This window comes from Aspergillus campestris, assembly GCF_002847485.1.
Source record: "Aspergillus campestris IBT 28561 chromosome Unknown P168scaffold_14, whole genome shotgun sequence".
Taxonomy (NCBI): domain Eukaryota; kingdom Fungi; phylum Ascomycota; class Eurotiomycetes; order Eurotiales; family Aspergillaceae; genus Aspergillus; species Aspergillus campestris.
The window spans coordinates 560,823-582,330 of record NW_020194349.1 but is presented as its reverse complement, the minus strand read 5'-3'; the positions used below and the strand labels follow the sequence as shown (position 1 = coordinate 582,330).

Genomic DNA, 21,508 nt, shown 5'->3' with positions numbered 1-21,508 from the left:
AGGATTTGGTATCTAGAGCTAGGATAACATACATACATACATACACTGAATGAGTGAAGACGATAATATCTACTACCCCACCAAATACTCCCACCACCCCTTCTTCCACGTCCTCCCAAACCGATGGTTCAAGCACGCATGGGAACTGCTGAACCCTTCGGCACCACTATGGCGCTGACCATTCCCCCACACGTTAACAGGCAGCACGCAAAAGCCACCCATATCTCCCTCGCGGGCCTCATCCGCATCAACACAGACCTGCTGGGTGATACGGTGAAACGGCGCCCACGATACCTGCTCACTGTCCAAATCGCCAATACTTTCATCAGCCTCGACAGACTGCCTAACCAGCCAATGCTGTGAATTCAATGTCTCAGACAGCCCATCCAAAACCGCATCAGTGAATACCCCCGGACCCGTAGCCTCCAAAACGACCTTCTCGTCGTAAGACGGCGCCCACAATAGAGACCGTAGCCCCCAGCGGTGCCGCTCGTTCTGTTGTCTGGCGTGCGCGAGGACGCGCACAATGACGCGCCGTAGTAGCGGGCTGAATCGCTGCGGAGCGTACATGGCATACTGGGTGAAGCCGTAGCTGCGGCTCCAGTGCCAGTTGCGCATGAGCTGGGGAGAGGCGTAGGGTTCGTCGATCTCGATGCCGACTATGAGCGAGACGTTGTTGTTGCTGTTGGGAGGGTCTAGGAAAGGTTGTAACGAGGGACAGGCGTTGATGGGCCGCGCTGGGAAAATGTCCATGTCGGCGTAGAAGCCGCCGTGGTACCAGAGGAGGAGGTAGCGGAGGAGGTCGGCGCGGAGGACGTCATGCGGGTAGGCGTGGTAGATTTGGTGGAGGTCGGGGATGGTGTGTGAGAGGGTGGAGATGAAGTCTGTTGCTTCGGTGTTGGTGACGAGCTGGTGATTCATTTAGTCGTGTTGGGTTGATGAGAGGATTTGGGAGGGGTGCTCACGTTGTAGGCCCAGTCTGGATTTGCGCGCTCCAGACGAATGGAGTCGTCGCCTCGCTGGAGGTTTGGCTTGTTCCCTAGCAGTATCTGCCAGATATACTGCTCTCCATTGTCTCTTCTGGTGTATGATGGCGCCGAAGATATCGACTGCTCTACTTCCTGCAGAGCTGCGGACAGTTCCCCCTCGAAGTCCAGATCTGGATCCTCGCGAAACAACGAGTGGTACAAAAACCGAGGCACATCTTCGACGTCATGCTCAGGAGGCGGTCGATCTGCGCGCGTATTGTTTTTCGTTTTTGGAGGGGCGGGAATATGCTTGATGATGCCGTATGCTGCGAGCGCGAGGCTGACGAACAGCAACCAGCGCGTCTTTCGCGTCCATCGGAGGAAATAGCGCCTTCGTCTGATAAGGGTCATTGTTGTACGGAGAAAAGAAATGAAATGAGAGATGAGAGGAAATCCATTTTGTCTGACAAAGAAGCACAGAAAATAAGCAAGTGCCAACGCAGGCGAATCGGGCGTTCCAGTTGGTGGTGCTGACTCGATTTGGAGCAAACAAAGGATTCCAGCTTCCTCCACTCACTAGATCCTCACTGGCTTATCTGTCACGACAAGGCTGTCACTCGAGAAGGGGTCAAAGTCTAATTAAGATCTACTCGGTGCGCAAAGAAAATATTTTCAGTAATCCAGTCAGTGCCAGAACCCTCCTGTGCTGTCTATCGACTGCTGACCATTGCGTGTATCCATCGTACATCGAGTGCGCAGTCGACAGCTCCGCCAACCAGAGTTGTGCGTATATCACTGGGTTCGACTTATCTTTGATAAGTATTCTAGATGGCTCTTCGTCACTTGGTGATAATGTTCAGATACTAAAATACACCACCAGAGTCAACAGCAATCAAGCTTCAGTCACTCAGCCTCGGCGGCCATGGAACCCAGGGTGGCGGAGCTAAGTGGCTTGACAGCGCTAGCTGGTTTAGGTCTAATATGTGTATATGTGAAATGCATTAATCCAAGTCGCGTCCTGCTTGGAATCGTGTCAGCCTTGCGGGGGGATAGTAACATCTCAGCCTTCCAGGCGCTCGCGTGACTAGCGGCGTATATGGACGTTAGTCGCGATAAGACGAGACTCCCAATCTATCCCTGTTATCGACTCTTCTCGCAGCAGTCTATGCTGGAAATTTACTCCTTCGAGGCCGATAATGGGCTCAAAATCTAAGGGTTATCGTCACACGGCTCGCGTACTCGGCTCCAAACAGCAGGTCCGTAGAGGAACGCCGCCGCTTCCTGAGGACCCCTCTTCTCCTCGATGGTCTCCAGAGAAGTAAGTCTTCGCGCTAGGTTTGTCGAATGGCCAACCTAACAACGGCGGATAGACTGGAGCAGCCGTATCATGAGTCAGTCAAGATCGGGGACGACGAAAGCACTGCCGTGGAGACATCCGAAGAAGACGAAAGCAGGGAAGACTACGATATCTTCGAGTCATCCGACGAGGACCGAAGCACGGTCGTGGAAATATCAGAGGAAGATGAAAGCAGACAAGACTACAACGTCTTAGGGGTATCCGAGGATGGCCAACGAGCGGAGGGCAATTTACGGGCGTGGTTACGATCGTTCCGCTCGTTCGATGAGCACTTGTACTCGCGAGATGATGGCTGGAGCGAGTCGACCGCGTCGAGTGTCGGGGCGACCGGGCACATTGCAACGCATGACAATGTCGCCACGATTATGGCCTGGCTGAGTTCGATCGACCATAATTGGCATCGAGAAGGGACCTTCCGTGATCAATGCCCAGGAACAGGGCAATGGATTTTGTCGTCAAATGGGGTCCAGAACTGGTTGAACAGCGAAAAGCAGACTCTTTTTTGCCCTGGCATCCCCGGCGCCGGCAAGACAATGGCTGCATCGCTTATTATTGACCATCTACAGAATCATTTTGCAAAAGGGAATGTAGGCATTGCATATCTATATGGTCGGTTCTATGATCATACATATAATATTCACGATATCCTCCGGAGCCTGTTGAAACAACTGGCGCTGTGTCGACCAACTGTTCCCGACGCAGTTCGATCGATTTACCGATACCAGAAACGCCGTGGAGCCGGTCCACGTCTAGAGAAGATATTCAAGGCCTTGGATAGTGTGATGGGTTTATTTTCGAGGGTGTTTATCGTCGCAGATGCGCTCGATGAACTGCCGCTCTCGGAACAAGAGCTGGAGCTTGTCCTGTCCGAGATAACTGTCTGGCGGTCTCGATATAACGTGAATCTACTCGCCACCTCGCGTCCAGTCCCCTCCATCAAACGATATTTCTACGATGCACCAACGCTCGAGATCCGCGCCGATCAAGGGGATGTCAAGACATATCTGAGGTGGAGACTGAAAGCATTCCCCTTGCGTGTCAAACCACTACTTCAACAGAAAATCATCAGTGACATTAGCAGTGCGGCGTGTGGAATGTAAGTCACCACTTCCTCTAATGGGACAACGCTAAGAGCCCAGGTTCTCTTTCGCCGTGCGCTCGATGGACACACTGGCCGAGTGTCGATCTACTAGAGCTATCCCGGCCCTCCTGGAGACACTCCCCATGTCGATTACCATGGACAGATTTTACAGAGACATTTTGCATCAAATAGTGCACAAGACGGTGAAAGGAAAGCCATCTGGCAAGCTGGTTCTGTTGCTTTTGATCTGGTCGCAACGGCCTCTGACATTGACGGAAATCCAGCATGCCGTGGCCATGGACACCGTGGGTCCCAGATGCGACCCCGCCTTAGATTCAGACAGCTTGCCTGAAGTTGACGACATGCTCTCGGCCTGTCTCGGGCTTCTCACGACCGATCCGAAACGACGCATATTTGATTTCACCCACCACACAGCGGCAGAATACTTCAAACGAAAGTGTACGCGTAACGCTTCCTACGCCCACTTCAGGATTGCTAGACTCTGTATCAACTATCTCTCACTCCAGGAATTTGCGGCGGGAGTTTGCGGCACGGACGAGGAGTATGAGCGGCGTCTAGCTCGATATCCATTCTACAAATACTCCGCCAAGAATTGGGGGTTCCATGCACGGCACAGATATTTTGGGGAACCGCCAGGTCTTAACTTACTGGTAGATGTTGCTAGGGTATCTGTGTGCTTGCAAGGCATTTTTGCAGAGCCAGGCACGGTGGGATATAGCCAACGTTATCCTACAGCCACTGGCATGCATCTCGCGGCACATTTCGGGCTGGATCACCTGTACAGTGACCTCATCGTCGAGGGGCAGCAAATCCAAGCCAAAGACAGCAATGGGCACGCTCCATTGTGGTGGGCACTAGAGCAGAGACAGCATCGGATGGTGAAAGTACTGAAAGATAAGGACAACATCACGCTCCGACAGCTGATCAAGGTCGGCAGGAGAGATCTGATCAGGAGACTGCTCGATGCGGGATACGGCGCCAATTCTCTAGACTTCTTTCGACGGACACCACTGCACAGCGCCATCTCCTCGGGCGCCCAGGACCTGTTGATAGATTTTGTGGAAGCCGGCGCAGATGTCAACATCCGGGACGGAGATGGCGCGACCCCGCTACGTCTTGCCGTCCAGCTCTACCGACACCACCTCATCGACATTCTTCTGCGGTACGGCGCGTCGCCGGAAGATGTTAGCTTGTCCGAGTGGCGGAGGTTGTACCGGCGTAAGCGATCTGATATTGCAGTGTTGACCGCCAAAGACAACAATGGACTGTCTCTTCGATTCACCACTTCCAAGGAGGACTTTGCGGTGGGGGCCCGCGGCAACGGCCACAAAAGTCACTACATGTGGGTTATCCCGTCGATGCAGATAGCATCATACTAAACAGCACCAGACTTCACGGGAGTTGCATACCGTGGTATAGCATCTTCACCATCCCAAAAGTCAGTCCGGCCCAGTTCGAGCTGGCCATCCATATATCAAGGCACGAAGACGAAACCGAATTTCAATATGCGCTTTTTTCTTATATGCCCAATCGACACAAGCCGGCGGACTCCAATGAGAGCCACGACCAAGTTGGCATAGCCTGGAAAGTAAGATGGCAGACGGATGAAGAGAGCGCCGAGTACTGGCAGTCAACAGACTACTACAGCACACTGCCGTACGTCTGGATGCCTGTCGGTGGTATCGACCTGTTACTTCACTTCCTGCGCTACCTCAACCAAAAATGGGTTGAGCTGACCGAGTCGGAGAAGAAGTCACTGGAGACTTTTGTCAGTAGCAGCAACCCAGTTCCCGTAGCAGGTCACTAATCGAATTGGCTCACAGCGGCGGAACGTCTTCCGCGGCAAGGGCAAATCCCGCGATATACTTGACGAGCTCCTCCAAGACACTGATATGTGCAACTACCTTAGAACCACCCTACAGGACCATGTGCTCAAAGTTAAAGAATTTGGAAATGAATACTGCCGACGGCACGAAGGCGACGATGCCATGAAGCAGGTGCACGAAGCGACAGACTGCTTGTTCGGGGATGTTAGCCAGCGGATCGATTCGTTGGATAAAGCATGTCAGGATCTTATCCAGATCGTACGTTACTCTTTTCTTTCGACGACCGTAATCAGATGATCGACAAATTAACCATTCCCAGGAGTTCAACCTTGTTTCGATCAACGAAGCCCGACTGTCGACATCTACAACCATGAGTATGAAACGGCTGAGTTGGATTACAGTACGTGGCATAGAATATATAATGGCAGCTCACTAACATGAGGGGATAGTTTATCTTCCTCCCCGCTACGTTCACATCGGTATATCCTCCTAGGCATCTTTTCCATGAGAGTCATTTGGCTGATCCCTACAAAAGACCGTCTTCGGCATGAACATTAACCTCCTAGAAGACAACCCCAGCTGGTGGTGGTATCTTCCATTTCTGGGGGGTGTTATGATGCTGACCCTTGTCGGATGGCTGCTGTTCAAACACAACCCCGTGCGTTGATCGTCTCAGGCATCTATTGTGGACAATGTGCGATGCTAATATCAAAATGCAGAATGCCGAGCTCAGTGTCGATCGGAGGATAGAGGCGGTATTTGGACAGGGTCGGTTGAAGAAGAGAAACCAAGGGGAAGTGTGAGTTATATATTTTGCACAACAAGGCTATCTCTATATTTATATACATATGTACCCGGTTTTCTACATAGCTCCAACAGTTCCTCTTCCTGTTATAGTGCTCCCCTCTTTCTGCTTGTTGCTTACTACGTAGACCGGTAGGATTACGCCCGGAAACCCGACCCCAAATCACCCAGAGACTTTACAGGGCTCTGCGGATGATTCATTGGTTGTGGAGACCTTCCGTTGTTCGTGGCTGAGCTGCCTTCATCGGGTTGGTTGGGCTGGGATGCTCATGACTCTTGACCGCTATTCCAGCACTTGGGAACCTTCTATATCAGGAGGCATCTAGGTTCTCCAGGGGTGCGGCTCTCCTACCACGTTTAGATCCTTGGAGAGTTTGACGTGATATAGGACCCCTTGTGCCCAGTTCAACAATGCGATCAATCCCGAAGACCAGAGAGCTCTGAGACCGTACTGCCATTTGTTTGCCGTTTTACATACTTCACCCACTTACGATTCGAAGCCAAGATGGAAGTACGAATGCACTACGACGATGCTGCCTGGGAAATAAGCGATAAGATTGCCGATGCCTGGCCGAACCGCATTTTCGATCCAGTTGTTTTCAATCAGATTGGACATTTTCTTCTCGAGCACTACCAGGCTGGTGACGCCGTTCAATTTACACCTTTACCGACAGGGGCTTTCAATCTGGCTCTGCGGATGAAATTCGAAAGAACCCGCGATGCTATCATACAGTTCCCTTTACCTGGTGCTATCATGTTCCCTGAAGAAAAGGTTCGTAATGAGGTCGCGGTCGTGCGGTTTATCGCATATAAATCTGCGATTCCGGTTCCGTTTATCATTCACTCAGGCCGGAAAATGGAAAGCCCATCACAAGTGGGACCTTTTATCATCATGGAATATGTCGAGCATCACGCAAATATGTTCGAGATCCTCAAGACCCCGGGGCGTCCAAACCATGAACGAGTAACACTGAACCCAGATATCAGTCCCACCATACTGAGGGGTTTCTACAGAGAAATGGCGAGCGTCCTCTTGTCGTTGTCAAAACTGTCCCAGGAAAAGATAGGGTCTCTTTGTCAGGTTGATGATACTACTTGGGAAGTAGCCGCCCGGCCTCTGTCTCTACACATGAACGAACTTGTACGGCTAGGGACTCTGCCCCGGTCGAAATTACCAGTCAGCACATTTAATTCAGCGTCTTCTTACTTCGAAGCTTTGGCTGAATTACACATCTCACACCTTATAAGCCAAAAGAACGATGCGGTGAATTCAGCCGATGACTGTCGGCGCAAATTCGTTGCTAGGTTCCTCTTTCGGAAAATTGTTCGAGACCAAAATCACAAATCGCAGTGGATATTCTCTGATAATGGCCCCTTTCCGATCTGGTGTGACGACCTTCGACCAGGAAATGTTCTGGTAGATGCTGACCTCAAAATTGCTGGGGTAGTAGACTGGGAATTCACATACGCCGCCCCAGTTGAATTCACTCATGCACCGCCTTGGTGGCTTATCCTCGAAAAGCCAGAATATTGGCTCAAAGGGCTTGATGATTGGTGTATAGAATACGAGAAACGACTGCAACTCTTTCTCGAGGGTATGACTGATTGCAAAGAGAAGGAACTCCCAGGCAAGCAGCGGCTATCTGATCGAATGAGACACAGCTGGGAGAGTGGCGACTTTTGGATCATGTACGCCGCCAGGAACAACTTCGCTTTTGACGCCATATACTGGAAGAAAATCGACCAAAGATTCTTCGGACCGACCAGTCAATGCAATAATATTTGTGATAGATGGAAAGATAGACTGGGTCTCTTGGAACCTGATGAAAAGGAACTTATGGAGAGATGTGTGCAACTGAAGCTTACAGAAATGGAACTTAAAGATTTGGCTTGGGATCCGGATGGGTACACTGCTGAGTATCTCAAGAATATGGATGCTTGATTCTCTTTTCAGGGGCGGCGATCTTGGAGGCCTGGCACTGGTGTTATAGTGATTTACCTTCTACCTACATTGTAGAAGCTCCTTCATATCTGTTAGAAATCGACATGTCAACGAAGGACGCAGCAAAGTTAGGGCCAGGCTCCCCAAGACAAACAGACTCCCTAAGACAGTGTATTCATAGAGCATCAAAATGGTTTTAAGATACGCCAGTTTTTTTGGCTTACATTCTGGCCACCCAAAACGCCGAAGGCCATACATACAGACATTTTCCCGTCAAGTAATCGGAATTGGTATATGAAACGTTGGTTGGCCAAAGAATACCGGTTTATGCGAATAAAATTGGTCCTCCCCTACCCTGCCAAGCATGCATTTTGGTGCCGTACGACTGGACCTCCGGGTCGGGACGCTCGACGGCAGAGGCATCAACTGTTGGGAATATCACTCAGGTTAAGCTCCATATCAAACGTTGGTCAACGTTTTTGCGTGGCGGATATGATAAACTACAAGTCTGATCTATATCCCTCGGACCTGTTAGGGAAGGGAAACTATCTTTATCACTCTTGATATATGTCTTACTTTGATATCAGCATATGAAGTTCGATTGATTTCTGTCTACTTGTATCATGATATACAATAGTCTAATTATCTTGACCGAGAGCAGTTTCGCGGGAGGGAAATCTACAATATCATAGGAAGACAACTAAGTATAGAGACATCAATACACTATCACACATTGAGAAATGAAGAGAACGAGCGAATCAAGACGCAAATGAGGAATCAAAAGCTTACTCGTAATCATATCGCTACGTTAGGGCTTGATAGTCGAGCAATCACTACTTTATCCGACGCCATTATTAAAGACTGAGGACTCCGTACTTGCAGGGTTGGCGCTTCTTACAGTCACATAAGCATGGATTCTATTCGCCTCTTTCTGGCGCGTCGCACGAATTGGTGCATGTCTATCCAACCAGTAATTTCTACCATAATTTTGATATCAGCTGGGGCTGAACCCCGCCTTCCTACCCCTCAATATTATGCCATATCATTGGTGACTTTCACTTATATTGCAGGTAATATAAAACTAATACCACCTAGGCATACAGGGTAGACGGTCAAGTGCCCTTTCAGCCAGCCCTAGCCATAAAGCCATCCTACCACGAGCATGATCACGCATCGTATTGCCAACCTCACTCACTGAGGCTCTGAAACCTCGCGATAGATCCAGCTTTCATCCACATTGTGCTCGTTGTATCTGCCATCTTCGATCTACGAAGACTTAGCAACTAGCGTATATCCCTGAAGAATCCAGGACGGGAGATAGGATTCGATGTCCATCGTAAAATGCTATGACGTACAATATAAGTGGTACCCGAGATACCAGTAATGTAGCCAACATATATCGATGCTAATCATAGCATCGAAGATATAGTGTTAGCTGTATTTTTGGACCAAGTGGTAAGGGCTACCGAGAAGGGCCATACAGTCTGCAGTGTGGAAGACGACCATTGTTCCTATTTCATATGCCATTTTGGTGCGTAGACCTTGTGATAGACTGTGAGGGGCTGGGCGGAGGTAGATGGAGATGTCAAAGCAGTGATATTGATCTACGGAGAATGATGATTGGAATAATGCAGAACATCAGGTCGGGGAGTGGTCTAAAGATATTTATATGAAGCTATTACTTGGCAAACTTTATCATACGAGCAGCTTGAGGCCCTATGAGAACGTCAGCTATATTGGTCTCTGTTATATTAAGGACAAAGGATGCTCCCTACGAATAGGTGTCTTGCGGCTGTACGTATTGAAGAATACCTGTCTCATATTTTCAAAACCGGTATAAAATGTCAATGAATACTTTTATATAGATAGATATACCAACGCCTCTCAAATACTCTTGGACACAGACAACACTCTACCAACAATATGATCAAGAACATGCCTTGCGCAATCATACAGCCGGGGTGTCCCGACTTTCAATGAAGTGCTTTTCCTGCATTGTATGCCCTCCCAGCAAACCAAAAATGCAAAAGAAAAAAGAAAGAAAACATACAACAGCCGGGATTCGCATGTGGTCACCCACCATACTACTAACCGGCCGGCGTGTGGCTTAAGTACGGCTGAGCGGACGGGAAGCCCTGTTCTCCACACCCTATGGTCGTATGTACTAGAACAAAGGTTCATCTCGCATAATATCGCGCTCTTTTACATACCATTTGTGGCCCCTTCCGTCCTCAATCAAAAAAGGTTGATAACTAGTCTACTTGTTGAAACATCGGTAATGTAGCCAACAAATCCATCCCCGAGTTGTAATACCGTAGACCTGACATCAATGATACCGGCCATGCGACGGACAATGATAATGGAGATACCCACACCTCATGGGGTATCAACGAGGACCCTTGTCCCTGATGCGTATGGCGTTTCGAGCGAATTGGATGTAGGGCGTTGAATATAGAAGATATAACGGGCAGTAGGGAGATCAGAATAACCTCTGCGAAGGCCGATTATCAAGATGATGAAAGGAAGTCAGTTCCTTGGAAGGCCTTCTGGGGTTTTTTATAGGAGGCTGGTCCTTGGAGAACGCATCACACGAGCAAGCCACACGAACATATCGCATACACTGGGTATTAACATGTAATAGATTAACAACGATGTGGTCCCTCCGATACCTAATAGTTATGGCTTGTGGTTGCAAGCATTGAGAGGATTACATGCCTCACATTGTCGAATTAAGAGGGAGAGCCGGTGTATACTGCAAAGTAGGGCTAATGGGTCAACGTGACCTGTCACCTCAAAAATAGCAGTGGATCGGTTTGATCAATTTCCTCCCTTGACGAACTTCGATTTTACTGAATAACAAAATCACGATACTCAGCCCCAGGCTTCTCTAGCACCTCTCCATACATGAGTCCTTCCACATACGCGTCCCCAAGAATCTCAAAATGTCCGTCAGCCCCGTGACCGGTCTCTCGGAGTATGAAAGGCGTCCGAGCACCCAACAGAACAACAACCAAATCCCCCTCCCTAAGGTCTCCTGGACCAATACCTACATATCCAGCTTCCGAGGCAAAGAAAGACCGTCCTGGCAGGGCCTGACGAAGCGAGGTGAGATACTGGAGCTGATCGATACTTTTTATATCCGAGGAGCGCGAGACTCCCAACACTTCACCACCATTGTATTGGCAGAGTAGCTTTTGAAAGCCATCCAATCGCCCACTAAAGATGTCTTCAGCTGTGAACCTCAGTGTGCGTAGCTCATCGGTGTTCTTGACCGCCCCGTCTTTCATCCATAACGCAACATTGAGAGTGTCATCCGCGATCAGCGTCCGTGCCAGCTTTCTAGACAGCGCATTTGGGTCGTCGCGCTCGGGAGATGGAAGGAACTTCCTGCATAGGCCCATGCAGGACGAAATAATATGGGCGAGCATAGAAGACCCGAGACTTTCTGGAAATGCACCGGTTGTCTCCGTTACACGCCATAATGCGATACCCCGGAGGGTGAGTCGATCGTTTGATAGGGTTCTTTGGGGAGGATGTTGCACGAGCCCCGCCGTGAATCTCGAGATCGCATACAGCGGTTTCCATCGGCGTGGAGCGGTCCAATCCGGTACGAAGGAGGGGACTTCCAACGGCTGGCTGCTAGTTGCGAGCTTCTTCTTGCTAGTAGTATTTGTTTGCTGTCGGAAGGCACCCACGCAGTGCAGGATGTCAAATGTTTGGGACTGCTGCATGCATTGGACGGCAAAATCGGTGTATATATCCGCGAGAGGCTTTGTGTAATCCGGGATAACCGTGATAGTGGGGTTTATAGTTGTCCCAGGCTGTATGTGTGGCGTGCTGACATCCGGAGATACAGACATCAACGCATATATACGGTCTCGAGGCTCGGAGCATTCGGCCCCGTGGCAGTGAACAAGAAGATCGACCAGACTGTAGCTGATACTGGGATGGAATGTCGCCTTCTGATAACGCGACAGAAAAACGATGGCTTCAATATTATTCAAGGCGGCCTGGTTTGTATCTTCGGGGGTCCATCCGCTATTCAACAGCGCGGCCATCGACGCTGTGATGTGATCGAGGGTGTCCATAGAGCGACCAAGGAAGGTCATCGCCGCCCTACACAGCGACGCCTCCTGAATGATCCACCGGCGCCCAAACCAGGGAATGGCTTGGAGCGGGCCAATAGGTGATTTGTCCTCGCTTCCGAACACCTCGTGCAGAGCCTGCCTGATGAGCTCGTTGTTCCTGGTGATGGCTACCTGTGCGATCTCGTACTCCTGAACCAAGTCTGCCAGGCGCACCAGGAACGCCATGTTCCTTTCTTGACCTGGGGGCTCTTCACCTAGATGAATAAGCGTGCTTCTGGCCCGTTGGTAGATAAATCCCATCGCTTGGACCTGGGCGGGCTGTTCGTCTGTGTCTTTCTGATTGATGCACACTGCGTCGACCCAGAGTCGACGGACAGACTTTTGCCCTCGGAACCGCCGCAGGGCCTGGGTCAAGGACTTTGTGATCTTGAGATATTGCTGTCCACATCGAAGAATTCCAGGGAACTCGGGCTTTCCCCAAACATACGAAACAGCATCGTAGGTGTGGCGCTCGTTGTCAAGATCCAAGACCTGAATATCACACGCTAGCTCATCACGGGGGTCTTCTGCCGGTTTGAGGACCAACACTCGAGTGAAATTACCATCTGGCAGTTTGGTATATGTAAACGAAGGTAGCTCGGGGACATGGCTTTCCTCAGAATCACTGGTGACTTCCTCGCCGGGTAGATCGCTAGGCCAAGGAATAGACGCGGGGATGGTATAATCCTGCCGAACACTTTCCAGTATTGCCTCCACGTCCTCCTGGCTCGAAAATCTTTCTTCTGCTTCGGGTGCGCTTATTGTCATTGTACTAGAATAAATCCCCAATTATCTTGCTTGGTATGTCCAGTGTGGGGGAGACCCAAGGAGAAGATATGAGAGGTTGATGGCGGGGTAGGTACCAGATCGATGGTTGTTTGTGCCCAACGGCATTTGCACAGCTTTAGTCACCCCCCTGGGATGTGTCTTTGATTATTAGCTGTAATAATTAACAGCAGCTGTCCAACCATTGCTCCGATTTGTTCTCGACCACACCCCAGCTGATATACTTGGTGTATTCATCAAAATTCGGTGCCAGGTCACCCAAAAAACGGGCTATCGTCGCAGTACAATGCGCAACTATGTGGCAACTCATCCCAAGTACCATATATTGTTCAGACGTGACTCGTCGTAGTCCAATAGGGTGTCTGTATGATATGCAGAGATGAGGTACTGCCCATTCATCGGCATCACAAGTGACTTCATAGTGAGGGCTCAAACTTTATAAACCCTAACAGAGGATTAGCCCTAACGGATATAGAATGGTGGCACTGTGTTGTTCTGTTTCATCAATATATTCCAGATACGTAGATACATGTTTTCCCAAATCAAGGATGATGGATTGAGATACCTCGCATGATGTGCTACAGAAATCAGTGCATTTCAGGGTATGCTAGTAGCGTGGTGTTTGGGGCGGATTCTTAGCAAGCACCCCCCAATTTCTGTAAATTTAGGGAGGGAATGCAGGGACTTGACCTCAATATAGTTGAAGATAATTTATTTATTATGAAAATTGTTATACCATCATTCTCCATATTGAAATTAATTATATCTTGGTTGTCTACAATATCTGGGACCATACAGGATAGCCCGTTGTCAACATGTTTTGACCGTGACGGGTCGATCTTCTGCCTTGGGTCCATGCCTGGCTAGCCGTTATAGCCTTGTCAATAAAGCCAAAACTGATGTTGAATTGACTGTGTGTGTATGGGTCGCACTGCAAGAAACCACTTGGATTGCTGATCATGTTGAGGACTTGACATGATCGCAGTCCCTCAAATTTCGAGCACCTCCTATAGTAAAACAGGCTATTTTAACGTGACCAATAGACTAGCCTAGATGCTAGAAATTGTACTCACATGGTCTGGTTTTCCCACGTAGGCTAGGTGGATAGAAAGCGGCTAGAAGGGCAAGAAGATGCTGGTACCTAGCGAAGCTATGGAAGTACTGCTCGCCGAGTAGTTCGCCTACCCCAAACTGCCTACATCATCACAGCCACAGCTCAAGATCACGAAGAAATATAGGTTTTTGTTGCAGAGCACATTGTGCATATTCAAACAGGTATTCAATTTGAATCAAAAAGCACATTAGTAGCTATATATTCCTTTTGTCAGGCAGAAAGTCAAGGAAATATCAATTGTACAGACTGGAAAGCAAACAATACTGAACAGTCTCCTGGAAACATCCAAGCAAACGCCTACTGGAGTTGAACTATATAAAGCCTGACTTGGCTCTAAGACCAATGAGCGATGGCTTGAGGTCTAACGACCCACATGGCGTAGAAAATAGCCGAACCTTATTTGGACGGGTCGGGATCGGTACTTTTGCACGAACTGTTTTCCCCACATTTTTCGTTATGTATGGGTCTGCAAAAGTACCACCGGCTTTGTGCTCCGTTTTTCGTGGGATTGGATCCCTAACTGTATTTAAGATTGATATCCACGAAGAATCAAGGATCATATAAAGTGCCAAACAAAATATCAGCGATCTATTTCATGGCCGCAGGACTCGGCATGATCGGTCGGAGAATTAGTCCAGCTCGGTAAATTACTATTATAATATGATATTCCCTCGTCTTTGATTATAAAACTTAGATACACCTAAACATGTTGCGGCCACTTGCGAAACAAATCACCAAACTGATCAAACGGCGCTGTGACTAGCCCATGGGCTGTCTCGAAGAACGGAGTATTAGGCGCGCCAGGGTGAGCGCGCGTCGGCAGAAAGATCTTGGTCCGGTTAAACGACTTGGCTAGTCCGTCGCTTTCCTTATCGGTGATGACGCCTTCCAACATGGGCAGCTGGTGTGCCTCCTCCTCTCTGATCTGCGGCTGCAGGTGGCCCATCAGCTTGTTGATGCTTGGTAGGAAGTCGGCGCTGGTCGGGTCGAGTTTCTGGAACCTCTTCAGCTCCGCTTTGACCTTGATGTATGTATCGTCAGTATCGTCGCATACTGGATATATTGAAAGTCTTGCTCACCGCGTGGTAATTATCTCGGTTTTGGCGAGCGAGAAGGTCGCCCTCCGGTAGGAATTTCTCCATCGCGGGAAGCAATACCAGCTCTTTGCTGACCAGTGTCCGAGCGACCTCCCAGGTAAAAAGGTTCCGGAATCGGATTTTCTGTTTCCTGTCTCCCTCGTAGACGATGCGGTTGTGGCATGCTAGGATTGTGACATGGTCCGCCTTGACCGTGTCGTTGATACTGCGTTTCATGGTGATAGCCTGGTGGGGATAGTCTGTTGTCAAATCTGTGAGGTGAAAATATAGTCACTTTGAGAATCAATGCATTATTGGGAGAACAATGGCATGATTAATGAAGCTATGAGATCATTAGCTCCGGCGCATCCCATTTGCCACAATGCGGATGAATGAACATCGTAGTCATGTACGTCATTTGTGCCTAATCTATCAGGCAAAAATAGATGGCCAATACACAGCATAGTTAGCACCTAGTGAACCCCACCTGTGTTATACTGTGGATTTTCTTGAACAGGGTCTGATTGGGATATTTTGCGGATACATGGCAACTGAGCACGTGGTGGAAGCCAGTCTGGATTTTATATTATATTGGACCTCAACATCATTTTAAACAAACCAAGCGCCACGACAATCCCACCACTGATGCATTGGACGATTATAGACATATTATTTTTTATTTGTCTATATGATAATATTCATGTCCGATGCCATCTAGATTCTCTTGTACTTGGTATTATTTTTAGATTGAGTAGTACTGGTCATGGCTGAGTGGCGGGCCGGAATTTTGTATAGGGAACTTAAGGCTTTCATTTTCCGTCCCTGGCCAGAAGGAATAGAATATAATCATTTAAATAAACCTTGACGGCAAAATTATATATGTGATCAATGTAAGGCCTGGTGTAGCCCCTTGATCTTTAGGGCTTATCCCCCTGCATATGTGCGAGTGATTATTGATTATCAGTCTATCACGGAGGCATATCACACAGCTGGTTAGGTGTATATCCCGTCGAATAGCAGCATGCCCAGGGGCTACACTTCCAGTCACCCACACCAGGCCATAATCCAAAGATTTTGAGACTATTTATCTAGTAATTGACAGCTGTTTATGATCCCCGCACACACTTTTAGTGAATCACTTCTATCACCGAGCGGCTTTCAATTATCTAGACATGGAAGAAGCTTATCCCCAGCAGTGTAAATTGGTCTATCACTACAATTTAAAATGCTGAAAAATCAGTAATAAGTTAGCCTCGAATATATCTTATTTTTTCAAACACAAGGACAAAGGCAGTCATAATAGACATGTTCTAGTGTTAAACTCTTCTTAGTGACTTCGGACTTAGTAAAAGCGTTGTTAGTACATAACCCGTATATGTATATATTTATGGACCTGTAGTCAATAATATAGAAAATACAAAAAAATATTTACCGCCCTCCGAAAAGGATACTCCTTGTAGAAAGAAACAGGCACACCTGTGGGAGGTAGAATACAGAGACGAGAGAGAATAAACATCCAGGAAAAAAAAAAATTATAGTCAGGAATTTTTACCAGAGCAACAGTTGTAGCCATTATTAATCTAATTATAAAAACAAGCATTGGCCATTTTACAGCTCATATTGCAGTGCAAGCAATTCTATACTTTTCTTGTCATCCTGACGACAGTGAATGCCTAACCTACCTCAAACTCAAATTTCCAATCCCCGAATCTTGCAGAACTGTCCTCAATTTCTGTCGGCACCAAATACCCAAATATCACATGAGCAGTTGGACAGCCCACCATGCCACGAAACTACACCCGAGAGCGACTAGAGTACCTGTGGAAGATTATCGCCGTGGATTGCGAGATTCCCATATCTACAGAAGAAGGACGACGTAACGAAGTGGCAGACAGCGACCTCAATAATCACGACATCATTCGTATTGACCGCAATTTTGAGACCATTGACAATGAGGTTTACAATCTTGTCGAGCGCCCACCTATCCTTTTCTGTCCTTTCCAGGCCGATATCCTGGCGAACAACCCCATCGACCCCTCGTCCTATGGCAGCCAAAAGGAACAAGAACGGGCCATGGAATTCCGCAACTACAATCCACCTGCGGACCCCCTAGAGATTGAATTGGGTCAGTGGGATCCCATGAGTTGTGGCACGGTCGTTTGTAGATATGTGAAAGCTTGGGCGTGTGGTCTTCCGCGGCCCGGACTTGGAGAGTGGTGGAGCATCAAGGGCCCTGGTCATGCCCGTGGTATATCGTCAGTATCCTCTAACCGTTAGAATCTATGAGATGCATCAAAACTTGCAATACAGACGTTAGACTAACGTTCTTTCTGCCAGAATTCCCCATCCACTCCTTCTGGGGCCGGGTTGGAATCGGTCCTACCCAAGCGGTATGGACCACTGGAGCACACAGAAATTGATGGAATTTCCTCGAGAATCGAGTCCAGGGGTATACCCTCATGTCGTTGCTCCCCTGGTGCAGAATTTCAACGCACGAGACAACACCATGCTCTATTCGGAGCTGAGCACCATAGTAGCCACCATGCGCAACCGAGCTAATCAGCCCAAAGTGGATCCCAACAACGTTGAGGCGCAGGAGGCCCTTTTCACAGAAAGCGAGGAAAAGATACATGAACTTAAACGGGAATTTCCTATGGAGCAAAGATTCCCTGTCTTACTACTGTCTTTTGTGGGTCCACAACATGGACGCCTTTTTTACGCTTGTATGGACCGACGGCGACTTGTGATCCGGCAGTCCCGTCTTTACAGCTTCGAGGACAACGCCACCGCGCCTTTGGATCTTTTTGCGCGGATGTTTTTGAGTCGGCCTCTTCACGAAGATGCTCGAACATCAAGCACGTCTCCTGGTTGAAGACCATTTTCTCCCCATGTCGTACAAGTATGACCGAGTGGCTAGTGACTCAACTGACATGAAAAGAGCATAAGGGGTTCAATAGTCAATTATATTGACGTAGTATAAGCTTTACGCCCTGAGATGCCATATATCTCTACTGAGAAGCATCAGGTACATACGACCATAGGGTGTGGAGAACAGGGCTTCCCGTCCGCTCAGCCGTACTTAAGCCACACGCCGGCCGGTTAGTAGTATGGTGGGTGACCACATGCGAATCCCGGCTGTTGTATGTTTTTCTTTTTATATATTTTATATATACCTCTGGTTCTCTTCCTCCGGTGTCCTGCTGTTCTGTTGTCGGGGCATTCGCCTGGTTCGGCTGTTATGAGTATACTCCTGGAGAAAGGATAATGAGGACCTAAGATAGGAATATGACTGGCCTGCCCTTGCTCCTTTCCGAAGCACGAAGCAGCAAAGTCTAGGTTTAGCAGGACCTAATGACGACGGACTAATTCGAGACAGCAAAAAAAAGACAAAGAAATATTATGTAATTCTCATAGCATCTGACTAGCAAATCCACAAGATGATGTGTACAAATAGGTATGTATTTACTGCTTGCCATTGATGATCTCATCGACCATCCAATCGGGGAGTTCAACGCCCTTGCTCTCACCCTCCTTGCAGTCAAGACCGATAGCTGAATGATGCAGTCAGTTTGCGAGTTGCATGTCATGATGGGCAGGGGGATAAAGCAAAACTCACCAGCAGCGTAGAAGGTGTAGGTGTCGGCGTTCAGGATAGCTTGCTCCGGGGAAAGCTTGATGAGGTCGTTGTACTTGTACGCGTGGTCTCCGGTGCCCGGGCTGTAGACGCCGCTGATGTGCGAGAGCTCGTGGATCATGGTGAGGCCCTGGTCAATGCCGCCGCAGTTGTCGGTCTCGGGCACCAACTTGTACCAGTCCGGGCAGTTGACGACCTTGTTGCTGCCAGAGAGGGCGTACGCGAGGGTACCTTTACCGCCGCCACATTGACTCTGTTCAATACCGTTGCCGCAGTTGTAGGTCACCTTGCCGCTGCTGGGGTTGGAGGCCTCTTTGGCGATGGCCTCGTAGCGGGCGGCGACCTCCTCGCGGGATGCGGTGTCGGTAGTGAGGAAGTACTCTTCAAAGATGCTAGCGTCGCCATTGGCAGCGGCGTCAGCGGCGGCCTTGGCGAGAGAGCCGGCGCGTTGAAGGGCGGCTTCGACGGCGGCCTGTTGGCTGGTAGTGCAGGATTCGAGCTTGAGGCCGGACTCGCGGCGGCTCATCGGGGGGATTGCATTGGAAAAGACAGGGGTCAGCAGCGCAGCTGCGGTGAACAGGGCAAAAGTGAATTGCATTGTAAAGAGTGAATATGGTATCGTGTAAAGAGTGACTGAAGAAAGGACTAATGAAGTTATTGATGAGTAGAAGAGAGGAGGGGGATACTAAGGTATTTAAATATACGCCTTCGAACTCCGCTCACCCTTGGAACAGATCCATTATCCATGAGGGCTTGGAGTTTCACCCCGTCGCCAGGCCTTGTCGTAGGTCTGAATAGATGAAATTAGATGAAACTATGGAGTAACTAAATCTAGAGTCAATCTAATTGAATCGATCCTACAGGCGAGGCAATCTAATGGCCCCTGGTGCAGTGGAGGATCGGCATAGCGCTTGTAGACACCTGAGATGTGACATGGTTTCAACACCCTGTTTCCGGATGCACTTCTCTTAGCACTTCGCAGGAAGGGTTCTTTCCCACAGATCTCAGCCGAGATCGGGCTAGCAGCTGAGCGTGGTTTAAACTAGTTCTGGGCGTGATTCAGGACAGAGCTAGAAAAATACTTGGCATGCTTCATGAAGTAACCCACCTGATTAAGAGGATGATCTATCACCTGAACCATACTTAGCTATATATCTCCCTTTTCAAGAGTGCTCGTGTAGTCTGTAAAAGCACTCCGCGTAGAGCTCCTAAAAGTACCCAAGAAGCCCTACAAATAATATCACAAGGAACCCTACTAGAACCTTACTAGACCCTACTAGACACAGGGATTCTATATAGCCGCTTTACAGGACTATGCACAGACATCTTTAGAAATTTTATGTCAGTGCTATCTCGAGACTCTGAGTACAGGCACCCTCAAAAAAGCGTAGATTTCTGAACCAGGCTCAGCATATGTGGGGTAATAACCCGGTGTTGTTCAGGATTTTAGCGCCCTGTTCTGACTCGCGCTGAGTACTAGTTTGAACCACGCTCAGCAGTAACGCAACCGAGATCCAACACGTCGCACACGAATACACATTATTCATGGCATACCACATAATAGGGGTATCGAGACTAAGATGGCGGCCAACCGGGCAGCGAGATCCAGGGACGCAGAAGATTTTGATTCCACTATACACTATTAAGCATCAGCCTCCGACGTTGACTCAAAGCCCTTTCGAAGTGGAGACGTTTTCGGCATTCGCTAAGGGATTCAGGGGTACCCTTAGCAATGGACCCCTCCTAGCGTCATCGGCAATACAACGATGTATCGCAACCTCCTCAGCGCTAAATATATGTGAAACATTAACATATTCCTCAAGCCATTGGCCCCCACAAGGGAGTGGGCCGCCCCAAAACACATCGTTAATGTGATCAATCACAACTTGATCTCTCGGCTCGGCTATCAGTTGAACCTAATTGGTTGCCTGGGGGGCTGTCCCTTTGTCAAACTTCCAGTAGCACCGATACCGAACACTTCGGCGTCAAGCATCCCTAACAGCCGCCATCACCACTAACACCTATGGATTAGCATCACCACGATGTGCTGTGTCCAAGTTCCTACCTTTGAGCACACGATTTGAGTCGTTTTCAATCAACATGGCGGGTATTACCACCATCGCAGTTAGCAATGGGTTGCCTTGTCCCTGCAGCAACATCGAAAGCCTCCTTAATAGGACACCTTCCATCCCTAATGTAGTGAGGTTATAGAATGCGCTGGAGGTGGATACTTATTACTGGAGGGCTCTTCGACATGGTCAATTGCACCAAAGAATAGGTTTCTAGATCATACTTGCGACCCTACCCCCTTTCTAAAAGGCCCGTTGTCTGTCTATGCCCACGTTCGACTCGATCTTCCGCATACAAGGCAATAAGTCCCGTTCATTCCTTCCTCAAAAGAATCTTTCCAGTCAGGCGGGACCTTCAAAACGCCAAATAACGAGGAATTCTTTGACGTAGTCTTTTCCGAGCTGGCCATTTTTCGCCCTAGATATCAGGACAGAAGAGGAAGGAACATGCATCGTTGGAGCCTTTGATTGATAGGGAAGTGTTCGTAGAGTCAAGCGACTACAAGTCCTCTGATCTAGAAGGTGGAGTGAATGATCAAGATGAATATTCTATCCGAATGTGGCAGGATGGTGGTGTGGCACACCGTTAATGCGACCTAATAACTCGACATATCAAGTCATACATATCTCCTTCGGTGAAACAGGTTTTCTGTTGGTCGTTACCTGCCATCCATCCCCTTAGATATCCCAACTCAATGCCCTT

General features: G+C 48.7%; 7 protein-coding genes across 7 annotated transcripts; 3 read left to right on the top strand and 4 right to left on the bottom strand.

Annotated features, from left to right (window-relative positions):
* Positions 1–20: 20 nt before the first annotated feature.
* P168DRAFT_275888 (uncharacterized protein) lies at positions 21–1,555 on the bottom strand. The gene is made up of 2 exons (XM_024835524.1): positions 966–1,555; positions 21–909 (listed from the first exon to the last, which is right to left on the bottom strand). Exons 1-2 carry the CDS (start codon positions 1,377–1,379, stop codon positions 73–75), a joined length of 1,251 nt encoding a protein of 416 aa, XP_024689181.1. The 5' UTR covers positions 1,380–1,555; the 3' UTR covers positions 21–72.
* A 293-nt stretch (positions 1,556–1,848) lies between these two features.
* Positions 1,849–6,110, top strand: P168DRAFT_330373 (uncharacterized protein). The gene is made up of 9 exons (XM_024841581.1): positions 1,849–2,286; positions 2,339–3,421; positions 3,465–4,769; positions 4,817–5,195; positions 5,251–5,511; positions 5,573–5,653; positions 5,703–5,732; positions 5,789–5,911; positions 5,973–6,110. Exons 1-9 carry the CDS (start codon positions 2,165–2,167, stop codon positions 6,054–6,056), a joined length of 3,468 nt encoding a protein of 1,155 aa, XP_024689180.1. The 5' UTR covers positions 1,849–2,164; the 3' UTR covers positions 6,057–6,110.
* Positions 6,111–6,562: 452 nt separating this feature from the next.
* P168DRAFT_299958 (uncharacterized protein) lies at positions 6,563–7,999 on the top strand (the record flags this gene model as incomplete). Its single annotated transcript, XM_024838381.1, has 1 exon — positions 6,563–7,999. The coding sequence occupies one exon, from the start codon at positions 6,563–6,565 to the stop codon at positions 7,997–7,999; it is 1,437 nt and encodes a 478-aa protein (XP_024689179.1).
* A 2,846-nt stretch (positions 8,000–10,845) lies between these two features.
* P168DRAFT_336502 (HET domain-containing protein) lies at positions 10,846–12,894 on the bottom strand (the record flags this gene model as incomplete). Its single annotated transcript, XM_024841730.1, has 1 exon — positions 10,846–12,894. The coding sequence occupies one exon, from the start codon at positions 12,892–12,894 to the stop codon at positions 10,846–10,848; it is 2,049 nt and encodes a 682-aa protein (XP_024689178.1).
* A 1,805-nt stretch (positions 12,895–14,699) lies between these two features.
* P168DRAFT_330372 (HHE domain protein) lies at positions 14,700–15,367 on the bottom strand. Its single transcript, XM_024841580.1, has 2 exons — positions 15,106–15,367; positions 14,700–15,047 (listed from the first exon to the last, which is right to left on the bottom strand). Exons 1-2 carry the CDS (start codon positions 15,337–15,339, stop codon positions 14,727–14,729), a joined length of 555 nt encoding a protein of 184 aa, XP_024689177.1. The 5' UTR covers positions 15,340–15,367; the 3' UTR covers positions 14,700–14,726.
* A 1,517-nt stretch (positions 15,368–16,884) lies between these two features.
* Positions 16,885–17,974, top strand: P168DRAFT_285258 (uncharacterized protein; the record flags this gene model as incomplete). Its single annotated transcript, XM_024836191.1, has 2 exons — positions 16,885–17,357; positions 17,440–17,974. 2 exons carry the CDS (start codon positions 16,885–16,887, stop codon positions 17,972–17,974), a joined length of 1,008 nt encoding a protein of 335 aa, XP_024689176.1.
* Positions 17,975–18,564: 590 nt separating this feature from the next.
* P168DRAFT_285257 (zincin) lies at positions 18,565–19,334 on the bottom strand (the record flags this gene model as incomplete). The annotated part of the gene is made up of 2 exons (XM_024836190.1): positions 18,565–18,653; positions 18,719–19,334. 2 exons carry the CDS (start codon positions 19,332–19,334, stop codon positions 18,565–18,567), a joined length of 705 nt encoding a protein of 234 aa, XP_024689175.1.
* Positions 19,335–21,508: the final 2,174 nt, after the last annotated feature.

What these genes read in the sequence shown, in the direction of transcription:
- P168DRAFT_275888 (XM_024835524.1), bottom strand. Translation starts at nt 1,379, where the DNA reads ATGACCCTTATCAGACGAAGGCGCTATTTCCTCCGATGGACGCGAAAG. An exon ending in ATCCAGACTGGGCCTACAAC is followed by an intron (nt 910 to 965) that starts GTGAGCACCCCT and finishes ATGAATCACCAG; the next exon opens with CTCGTCACCAACACCGAAGC.
- P168DRAFT_330373 (XM_024841581.1), top strand. Translation starts at nt 2,165, where the DNA reads ATGGGCTCAAAATCTAAGGGTTATCGTCACACGGCTCGCGTACTCGGC. An exon ending in AACGGCTGAGTTGGATTACA is followed by an intron (nt 5,654 to 5,702) that starts GTACGTGGCATA and finishes ATGAGGGGATAG; the next exon opens with TTTATCTTCCTCCCCGCTAC. An exon ending in TGCTGTTCAAACACAACCCC is followed by an intron (nt 5,912 to 5,972) that starts GTGCGTTGATCG and finishes ATCAAAATGCAG; the next exon opens with AATGCCGAGCTCAGTGTCGA.
- P168DRAFT_330372 (XM_024841580.1), bottom strand. Translation starts at nt 15,339, where the DNA reads ATGAAACGCAGTATCAACGACACGGTCAAGGCGGACCATGTCACAATC. An exon ending in ACCGAGATAATTACCACGCG is followed by an intron (nt 15,048 to 15,105) that starts GTGAGCAAGACT and finishes ACATACATCAAG; the next exon opens with GTCAAAGCGGAGCTGAAGAG.